The 11,408-nt window shown below is 42.2% G+C and overlaps 1 protein-coding gene across 1 annotated transcript; it reads right to left on the reverse strand.

The window, feature by feature from the left end:
* Positions 1–8,804: 8,804 nt before the first annotated feature.
* Positions 8,805–10,029, reverse strand: LOC136153644 (aldo-keto reductase family 1 member B1-like). The gene has a single exon (XM_065915666.1). The coding sequence runs from the start codon at positions 10,022–10,024 to the stop codon at positions 9,074–9,076; it is 951 nt and encodes a 316-aa protein (XP_065771738.1). The 5' UTR covers positions 10,025–10,029; the 3' UTR covers positions 8,805–9,073.
* Positions 10,030–11,408: the final 1,379 nt, after the last annotated feature.

Genomic DNA, 11,408 nt, shown 5'->3' on the forward strand with positions numbered 1-11,408 from the left:
GACACCTTGGAGGTTCAAGCTCCTCCATGATCTGGAGGTGCAATTCCAGCAGACACCTTCCCCTCTCTGGGTCTCAGTTTCCCTATCTGCTGAACAAAGAGGGTATCTGCGAGGAGCACTTCCAACTCTAAATATCATTCAGTGTTTAATATTCAGACAGAGCCTGATTTCAACCAATACATTGGTCATCCACTCTGTGCAATAGAATGGTGGACAATACTTTGGAAGATATTTTCTTTCCTGGGTGAAATCGTATGACATACATGTCTTTCATAATGATACCAATCTCACCTCTTCCAAAACAGTTACACCCTTAAATATGTTGTAGGAGAAGGTTTTCTTTGCAGAATCTTACTGTGACTTTTTCTGAGGCAGAACATTGTGTTGAGGTTGGTGGGGGGAGTGGGAAATGGGGGTGGGAAATGCTGGAGTGATTAACCAGATAATGAACCCCGTCTGCTTTTAATCAGCCCCTTCCTGTTCTCCCAGACCTCTAAACTTTTAATATTAATGGAAACAGATTTGAATTCTGGAAAGAGCTATTCTGGAAAATAATTGGATATTTACTAGGTGAAAAGTGAAATTGCACAGGCATTTCATAGGCTTTGGTATTTGACAGGTGCCATTTTTCTTTCCAATGTGTTGCATACCTCTGTTTTATAAACCAATATGGATAGTGGCATAAAAAGATTACAGGTTTACATGGTGGTAAGGCCTGGGAATATGTTCAGGGTGGGAGTGGGTGGGCAGAGAGAGAGAACTTCAGCTGGGGACAAGGCTGAAACGCCTGCATTAGTAGGGCAGAATTATTTGAAGGTGAAGAGTGATATGTCTTTAAAAGAGCCAGAGCCATGCTTAGCAATGGAGGTTGCACCCAGAGAAAGAGAGAGATTTTACTTATGGAACTTACTTATGGAAGCCTGACTCCTTCCAGGAAGGTAATGCCTCCCTTGGCTTCAAAAAGGACTTTGTAGGACTTCACTGGCGGACCAGTGGTTAAGACTCTGCACTTCCACTGCAAGGGGCACAGGTTTCATCCTTGGTCAAGGTATCTAAGATCCCACCCCTTCAAAAAACACAACAATACAAAACACAAAGGACTCTGTAGTTAGAGGGAGCGGGAAAGCACTGGAAGGGAATGGGGAACTTTCCTTAAAACAAAGTGCAGACCCATCCAGGGTTGCAGGCAAGCAGAACAAGGCAGATCTGCTGGGAAGGAAAGGAGGACTGCTGCAAGGGAGTGACTCAGTCCCCTTGGGGTCTTTCCCTTAAAGGCCTCAGACTTCAATTGTCACTGCTGTGAGTCATGGACCCCAAATTTTCCCTCCTGCTTTGGCCCTCGTGTGGACACAAGGCCCATTGGGGTAATTCCTCTAGGTAGAGTTGAATCTGGTAGACACTTTTGAAAGTTATTTTTCTCTAGGGGAGGGAGAGAACCAAAAGGAAACACTTTACAAAGAATACAGTTCAGTTCAGTCGCTCAGACGTGTCTGACTCTTTGCAACTCCATGAATCGCAGCACACCAGGCCTCCCTGTCCATCACCAACTCCCAGAGTTTACTCAAACTCGTGCCCATCGAGTCGGTGATGCCATCCAGCCATCTCATCCTCTGTCGCCCCCTTCTCCTCCTACCCCAATCCCTCCCAGCATCAGGGTCTTTTCCAGTGGGTCAGCTCTTCACTTGACGTGGCCAACGTACTGGAGTTTCAGCTTCAGCATCAGTCCTTCCAATGAACACCCAGGATTGATCTCCTTTAGGATGGACTGGTTGGATCTCCTTGCAGTCCAAGGGACTCTCAAGAGTCTTCTCCAACACCACAGTTCAAAAGCATCAATTTTTCGGCGCTCAGCTTTCTTCACAGTCCAACTCTCACATTCATACATGACCACTGGAAAAACCGTAGCCTTGACCAGACGGACCTTTGTTGGCAAAGTAATATCTCTGCTTTTTAATATGCAAAGAATACAAGCAGTCCTCAAAACAGGCTTCCCAGTAGATATTTTCCTGAGGCAGCCAGGTGGCGCTAGTGGTAAAAAGAACCCGCCTGCCGATGCAGGAGACATAGGAGAGGCAGGTTTGATCCCTGGGTCGGGAAGATTCCCTGGAGGAAGAAATGGCAACCCACTCCAGTATTCACCATCATTCACTCACAGTCCCAGATAGCTGGTTTATTTTGATGAGAGTCTTAACGTTCTGGGGCCTCATCAGCTTCATGTTAGTCTTCACACAGCAATTGTCATCTTATTTCCACCTGGGAGGTATGTACACCCAGTCATCTTTTCTGTTTTGGTCAAAAATTGAACAGGCTTGTTCTCAAATCCTTTTTTTTTTTTTTTTGTTCTCCCTGAAGTCACTGGTTCTGGTCTACAAGCTAAAAGATGCTCCTTTGTTTAGCATCAATTGGCGAGATGAGGTGGGTCTTTTATTTGGGAGCCCGATGTTGGTCACAGGGGAGGCTGGCAGGGAAGTCTGGACTGCTCAAGGCAAATGGAACAATGGAGCCTTACACCTAGTAACAAAGTAGCATATTTAGGTTTCAAAGGACAGGGAATGGCTTTGCAGGACTTTATTCATGTCCTTTAAGGAAGACACTCCAGGAGCATCACGGAATTTTCTCAATCATATAAAAAACTTTCTTCTGTGAAGGAGTCTTGGATGGATGGTCATATGTGCCATTCAGCCTTTCAAATTTGTTTAGGTGATTGCTTGAAGCAAAATATTAGGAGTTTTAGCTTCTGCAAGTTCATGAATAATAGAGTGTACTTTCAGCACATCATGAAAATGAGGCCTTTTAGACCAATTTTCTCGCAGATGAGGAAACTGAGGCCAGTATAAGAGAAAGAACTTGTCAACATCACTCCATAAATCACTAACAGAGCCAGGACGAGCTGAGTGCTAGGGCAGTGCACTGCCAGGGAGAACTTTGGGGAGCCAAATTAAGGCGATAGAATTAAGCTACCCAGCTCACACAGAGATCCAACCCAGGACCAAGGACAACTTAATATTGTCTTCTAATCCAAGATTCTAAAGGAACTGGTACAGGAGCCCGAGCAAGAAAAGATCCCTTCATTCCCACCAGGATCAGTCCCATCACCTGGTTTCCCTGGTTGAAGCTAAAAGCTAGTCCATGGTGGAAAATTCCTGTTACTTACTCTCCCAATTACTGCTTCCACTCTGCTAAACTTATGCCAGACACTGTATTTGTTCCATAAAATTCACAGAAGGTATGTCTGGAGTGAATTAGGTAGCGGAAGAAAAGGAGAGGGGAAGAGGGAGAGGATGGACTTTCTTGAATCCATGGGCCAGCTCAGCTCAGCTGAAAGCAATACGGCTTGTGTTTTGCTTGGGCTCTACATCCTGGGGACTTCTCATCTTCAACAGATTACCCAGAGAGACTTGCTGTTGACCAGACACCCTCCAAGGACCACCTCCCCTAGTTTGCAACTTTCTTGTTCTGCCAAAGCCCCTTTGAAGTTAACACCGCCCATTTTATACAGTTAACCTATGTGCTAAGGATTCACTTTGTGGACCATCTATGGCAATTATTTTTATTACAGTGAATGTGCATAACATAAAATTAACCATTTTAACATGAACAATTCAGTGGCAGTTAGTACCATCATGATGTTTTGTAACTACTACCTCTCAGTTCAGTTCAGTTTAGTCACTCAGTTGTGTCCGACTCTGCGACCCCATAGACTGCAGCACACCAGGCCTCCCTGTCCTTCACCAACTCCTGGAATTTGCTCAAACTCATGTCCATCAAGTCAGTGATGCCATCCAACCATCTCATCCTCTGTCGTCCCCTTCTCCTCCTGCCTTCAATCTTTCCCAGCATCAGGGTCTTTTCCAAGGAATCAGTTCTTTGCAACAGGTGGCCAGAGTATTGGAGCTTCAGCATCAGCATCAGCTTCAACTACTTCCTCTATCTAGTTACAAAACATTTTTGTCACCAAAAGAAAATTCCCTAACCATTAAGTAATAACTCCCCATTCCCTTCTTCCCTCAGTCCCTGGCAAATATAAATCTTCAATTCTTGCTCTATTGATTTACCTTTCCTGGAGATTTCATATAAGTGGAATCACATAATATGTGACCTTTGGTGTCTGCCTTCTTTCATGTAGTATAATGTCTTCAAGGTACATCAAAGTTGTAGCATGCATCAGCCCTTCATTCCCTTTTCTGGCTGAACAATATTTCACTGTTTTGATATACCACAATTTGTTTATCTAGTCATCCATTGATGAACCTTTGAGCTATTTCCACCTTTTGGTTATTGCAAATAGTGCAGTTTATGAGTACATGTGTGTATATTTGTTTAAGTAGCTGTTTTCAATTTTGGGGGTATAAATCTAAGAGTGGAATTGCTTGGTCTTATGGTAATTCTGTGTTTAACTTTTTGAGGTAATGTGTAATAAAATTTTAATATCTTTCTGTCTTCTCCTGACCACTTTCTGGGCCATATTCTCCCACTCCACAGCTGGTGGATGTCAGGGGATATTCATTGGTTTTAAAATTAATCTATTTAATAAAAAATTAGCCAAATATAACTTTTCAAGTAAATTTTACTGCAAATTCGTCATAAGATGCTTTCAAAATCAAACAGGAAAGGATTTTTGGATTGTAGAACAGCATTATCAACAAAAACTTTTCTCACTGTCCAGGATGGTAGCCGTTAGGCACATGTGACTCTTGAGCACTTGACATGATGTGACTAGTGAGCCTAAGGCAATGAATTTTAAATTTATTTTTTAAATTTAAAATTTAAATAGCTGCATGTGCCTAGTGGCTACCACAGTTATAAGCTGCATCCCTCATCTTCTATAGTAGAGCAAAAACTGAATCTTATCCCCAAGTAGTAGTTATTTTTCACATTAGTGAAGGGAGATAGCCTTGGATATGCTTTTTAAAAATATTTAGTTATTTGTTTGACTGTGCTGGGTCTTAGTCATGGCACCAGGATCTTCAGCTGTGGCATGTGGGATCTAGTTCCTTCACCAGGGATCAAACCTGGGCCTCCTGCATTGGGAGCATGTATTTTAGCCACTGAACTACCAAGAAAGTCCCTAAATATATTTTTCTTTATAGATATCAAGCATAAGTACTCAATGCTGGTAAGATTAGTACAAAAATGGTATTTTTTAACAGTGCTGGTGGCAGTGTAAATTTCTTTCAACTAAAATTCATTTATTCATACATCCATTCATTTATTCATGTTCAGTAAATGTTTTGGTTGGATGCTTCCATGTGTCAGGCTCCATAATATGCACTGGAGGACACAGAGATGACCAAAAACATTATCCCTCCCCGCAAAAGCTCGAAGTCAAGCAGCCAGGTAAACACAAAATTGCAATACAATGTGATGAAGGAGCTTACATATGTTTTTTTCACTTAATCCGGCAATAGCCCTAATAGTGAGTTAGGTATGATTTCTCTATTTTACAGACAATGAAGCTGTGACTTCAAGAAGTTAATAAATTGAGAAATGTTGCACTGTGAATGCTGTAATTGAGATATATACAAGGTCTACTTCTCGTACAAATAAGGGAGTAATTCATTATGCTTGCAGTGGAAGAAGGGAAATTTTGAGCTGAATTTTGAAGGATAAGTAAGAGATATGCCCAACAACAATCCACTTGGCTCTATGTCTTTAAGTTTTTTTCCACATAATCTGACTCAGTAACTCCATTTAGGAGAATTTATCTCACAGAAATATCCAAAAGTAAGGAGAAAAACTCTATATAAAGAGGGTGTACATGTCTCTATTATTTATAATAGTGAATGATTGCTCTGGGTCTTCCCAGTGCACCAGGCCCGAGCACTTGTCAAAAACCGCTACAATATTGTAAAGTAATTAGCCTCCAACTAATAAAAATAAATGGAAAAAAAAATAAAATAAAATCAATGTAACAAAAAAAATAGTGAATGATTGGAAACCATCTACATGCTTAACAATGAGAGGATAGTTAAATAGATTACAGTCCCTCTACTCTATGGAACATTGATGCTACCAATGAAAAAAATTTAAATGATAATTAAAAAGACTATGTAGCAATATCAAAATTACTTATGGCATGATGTCAAGAGATAAAAGCCAGATACCACACTGTGTATTCATTATGAATGCAATTATGGAGACCATGATTACATATGAACAAAGCTACAATGGACACACACACACACACACACACACAGAGTTGCTATCAGGCTGTGGGGATCAGGATAAGGTTACTTTTCCTTATTTTTCAAAGTGTTATTTAATGTTATTTTATCTTTTACTATAAAATAAGGGGACATTTTAAAAGAGACATCAAGCCTGGTTTTTAATGTGACTTTTATTTGTTCCAAATAGTCATTTTCACTGGAAAATTTGAGATTCCTTTTAAAATAGATCAAATATGGAAAATATTGTGTGGTCCCCTCTGTCTTAGCCAACTCAGACTTAGTCTCCAGGCAAGGCAATGAAAAAATAAGTTGAGAATTGTTTTTTTGCACATGTTTTATTAGTCTTGATTTTATCATGATGCACAACAGAAATCACATTGCTGTCAAATATTCGCTGATGTTTATGAGGCCATGGATTTGGAATAAGAGAGCTAATGAGCGACAGTCATTCCATTTTCAAAATGCCTCTCTCCTGGGACTAAAGTTGGGTTCTAAGTGTATTTCTTTTTATTTTATGTGATGACATTAATATAAATCCAACTCTCAATTTGGTAATGGGCTGCTGCTGACAGACAAATGTGGAAGAGGGAAGGAAGTCTTTGTTGTTCTTAAGTTGTTGGGATGAGATAGCTGTCCAAATATAACCTCAAGAATGCTGTCACCTTGGTGTGATGCAGGGTAAGCCCTGGAGGCACAATTTCCGTTTACTAGCGGGACTGTCTCAAGTCTGAGATAAGCAATACAGAGGTACTATTTTTATACAGGGTTTATTTCTCATCCAACAAGTAAGGTCGACTATGAGACCCAGCATGACATAGTGGCTAAGGGTTACACAGACCGAGACTTAAATCTTGGCACCTCCATTGGTTGGCTGTGTGATCTATGTTTCAGTCTTCTCATCTATAAACAGAGAACAGTAATAGAGGCACTTTATCGAGTTGTTCTGAGGATTATCTGAGACAATACCTAGTGCTTAGCCTAGAATCTGGCACACACTGATAGCTTAATAAATGATAACTGCCATTATTAACATGCATATGATACTGTGCTAAGTAATAAGTCGTTTACTTGTCTTTTTCCTTTACTACATTATAAATTACTTGACATCAGGGGCTCTGTGTGACTTGTTCACCATCATATCCCCTGTCCCTAGCACACAGTTTAGGACTCCATAGTTGCTCAAGAAAAAGTTGTGAATGTTTCATATTCTTTTATGAGCTGGTTCGTCAGATGTGGCCACACGAGGAGACATAGGACAGACTTGGGGAAGCAGAGTTTATAATACTCACAGGTGCTAGACACAGGAGGCTCAGCACACCCCATAGGGCTACTGGGAAAGACACCAGAGTGGTCAGGAGGCAGGAGATAGGAGGGAGGGGAAGGTAGAGGCCTTGGCCTTCATGTTGGAATTTCTGGGGTGGGGGAGGGGTGCTGGTGGGGAGAGTGGGGAAAGGTAAGGCTGGGCAGAGGACTTTCAGAGGGACTGCTGAGCTAGTTTGAATACTTCGGTGGGCTTTGGGCTATAGGGGTGGTCCCTACCTGTCTGGCACCTGGCCCTGGGGTGATTAAGGCAGAGGAATATTGTCTCCTAGGATGTAAGGGCCAGACAGAGATACCACTTTGGATTGGTTAGTTTGAAGATCAAAGACATACTCCCAGCTAGGTTCTTTCTATCTCTAAGAATGGCTAGCCCCAGAAAGGGCTGTCTCTCCCCAGCCAGAAAAATTTTTTAAGATGTCAAAACATCTTAGCATACAAGAAATTTAAAATATTTACAATACAGTGGAATTAACTTAATGACTGCCTAGTGAATTTTGGAAATACCAGAAAGCATGAGATGTAGCCCATGCTCTTCAGGAGTTTACAGACATTGTGGGTGGGGCAGAGGGTGCAGGGAGATGTGGACAGGCAGCTAGGGGTTTCAGGGAATAGGAACTCATCTTAAAACTAGAAAAATGCAGGGGACAAGGGTTCAACCCCTGCTCAGGGAACTAAAATCTTGCATGCTGCATGGTGTGGCCAAGATAGAACAGAAAAACAAGTTTTTTAGTACTAGTTCCACTTACTGGCTATGTGGCCTTTGGAATGTCAGTCAACCTTTCTGAGCCTCAGTTTCCTCAACCTTAAAAATGGAAATAATAATAATAATGATAATAACAATAATAAAGTGCTCAAAGTGAATGTCTGTGATGTAAATTTATGTGATAAGTATATACAAATTTATGTGGTAAGTGTATACTTTGTAAACTGAAAAACAGTATACAGAACTAAAGAGGTGTTATTATTCTAAGTATATACTATGCTAGGAATGATAAGTTTCAGACATGTGGGCTTTATTCTCTATAAGAGGTATGAAGTGTTAGTCGCTCAGTTGTGTCCGACTCTGTTACCCCGCGGACTGTAGTTCGCCAGGCTCCTCTGTCCATGAAATTCTCCAGGCAAGAATATTGGAGTGGGTAGTCATTCCCTTCTCGAGGGGATATTCCCAACCCAGGAATCAAACCCGGGTCTCCTGCATTGCAGGCAGATTCTTTTTTTTTTTTTTTTTCAAACTCATAAGAGCACTTTTTATTTGAGGCAAAGAAAAGTCTAGCTGAAAGGATTACAGTTCCAAGCAATCAAAACCCCACTGTTAGAGGCACTATTCTGATTTCGTAAATTCAATTTAGAAAAGAGTATTTGGGTTGCATATTCCCCAGTTCCCCAGACTAGAAGGGCAAAAGAAAACTGAAAAGACTTCTACTAATCTACTGATTCTGCTCTTTCAACCCAACACCAGACTGGCCGAGCCCTCGCTGACCCACCACTGAGGAACACGGGCCAAATTACGCTACACATAAGAGAAGTGAGGTGGGAGACGGCAGGTCACCTGGGCAAGGGAAGGCACCTGCAGCTTCAAAACTCCTTCAAAACTCCTCGTGAAAGGGGTAATCCCTGTGGGAGGCACAGCTCACCAAGGCACAGGCCCTCCAGGCCCTGTTGTAGCTGAGCAAGGTGTTCATATCCTCCTTGTCCAGTTCAAAGTCAAAGACCTGGAAGTTCTCAGCAATGCATTCAGGCGTCACTGACTTGGGGATCACAATCAGGTTCCTCTGCATAGGGAATAGGATCAGCACCTGGGCTGTGGTTTTATTGTGCTTGTCTGCAATCGCTTTGATCCTGGGGTCCTCCAGTATGGAAGGGTCCTCGGGTTTGACCCAGGGCCTGTCGGGAGAGCCAAGGGGACTATAGGCGGTCACCACAATGCCTTTGGAGTTGCAGTACTGGATTAACTTCTCCTGAGTGAGGTATGGGTGGCACTCGATCTGGTTAACTGCCGGCTTGTATTTTAAGCCAGCTTTGTTTAAGATCTTCTCCACTTGGAGATGGTTGAAGTTGGAGACACCAATAGCTTTCACCAGCCCTTCATCCACCAGCTCTTCCATGGCTGTCCAGGTATCCACGAAATATTTCTCACTGGGAATCACATTGCCGTCCTCATCCAATGGGAAGAAGTCTTTCCCAGGCTTGAAGCCCGTGGGCCAGTGGATGAGGTAGAGGTCCAGGTAGTCCAGCTTCAGGTCGCTGAGCGTCTTCTGGCAGGCACCTTTCACCAGGTCCTTGTCGTGACACGTGCACCACAGCTTGCTGATGATGAAGAGGTCCTCACGCGTCACCACCTTCTCCTGCAGCTTTGCCTGGAGGGCCAAACCCACCTCATTCTCGTTCTGGTACACATGGGCACAGTCAATGTGACGGTACCCAAGGTCAATCGCCACCTTCACAGCTTCTGTCACTTTGCCTGGAGGGGACTTCCAGGTGCCCAGCTCCAAGATGGGCATCTTGACGCCAGTGTAGAGCACGATGTGGTTGGCCATGACTGCTTGAGCTCCGCTGACCAGGATCAGAGAACCGTGCCAGGCAGATTCTTTACCAACTGAGCCACCGGGGAAGCCCTTTCAGCCCCTGAACTGTGGTAGAAACACCAAACTGATTTACCTGGAGGATTAGATGGGCAAGTGGATGCATAGATAGGCACAGAAGAATTAGTTCCAATATTGATTTGATTAATGAGCAAAGGAAAAGCACAAAGCATATGTGTTGTGCGTGTGTGTATGTGTGTGTGCGTGTATGAGCCTTCCTTAAGTAGAAGCTTCAGAGCTTTGAACCCAATTAGTGATCTGTCATTGTTGTTGGAGTCACTAAATTGGCACCTTGGGTTTGGCACCAAGAGGAGCACATCAAATGGTTCGCCAGTTCATGGCACCATAGAATCCTAAGCTGTGGTAGAAACTATTTTTCTGATATGTTCAGAGAAGAACAAAATATAATGGTTATATGCAAATCAGTCTCTATTTGAGCATAACAGTTTAAAATGCTTGATTCTGTGGGGGAGGAAAAATAATTTTCTCTTTACCCTCCTAGATTCTTGGCTGGCACCCCCGTAATAAAAGATGGATTAACAGGAGAAAAGCAAACAGAAGTTTAATAACATGTATACTTTTTGTCTACATGAGAGAGAGCCAGAAATCTGAACAACTTCCCCCAACGGCCCCAGCTACCACCTTAAAAATTGTCTCCAACTAAGGCAAAAGATTGGGGGTGGGGAGAAGGCCAGCATTGGGAGGTGACCAAGAAAGCACAGTAAGCAGGGTAAGATTATTATGCAGATTTAAGCCCGAGCTTTCTCCATTGATAAGAGTTTCTAGGGGTTTACAGTCATTTTTCTCTTCCTGGTACAGTGATGGAAACACACTTACAAATGGAGATTTCTCTCATAGATGGAAATGTGTCTTACAAAAGGTTAACTTCTACTTGGTTTTCAGAGCTTTTCCTGTGTCTGCTGAAAAATAATCAGCTCAAAATAATCCTTATGCCAAAGACATATTTAAGGGTGTCAAACTATGCTTGCCTTCAATTCGGTTACTTTCAATTTTCCTTCTTTCTTTGATTAATTGGGTTGTGAAACTATTGTGTTGTAAGACAAACACAGTCTTGGGGTCAGACAGTTTGGGGTTTAAATCTCAGCTCTGTGTCTTATTAGCTGGATAATGCTGGGGAAGGTTCTTACTGTTCTCGTAGCCCTAGTTTCCATCTGAAAAATAAGAAAAGTTTTTGTGAGGATTTAATGTGAAACTGTATATAAAGCAACTGACACCTAATAAGTATGCCAAAAATAGTAGGCAAAAGATAAAGTATGTTTTGGTTGTCTTTTGAGAAGAAAAAAAAATCACTGGAAAGAGACTGGCTCTTCCAGCATTG

This window comes from Muntiacus reevesi, chromosome X, assembly GCF_963930625.1.
Source record: "Muntiacus reevesi chromosome X, mMunRee1.1, whole genome shotgun sequence".
Taxonomy (NCBI): Eukaryota; Metazoa; Chordata; class Mammalia; order Artiodactyla; family Cervidae; genus Muntiacus; species Muntiacus reevesi.

Bases quoted from the DNA above. Each gene is read 5' to 3' on its own strand.
- LOC136153644 (XM_065915666.1), bottom strand. From the start codon at position 10,024: ATGGCCAACCACATCGTGCTCTACACTGGCGTCAAGATGCCCATCTTG.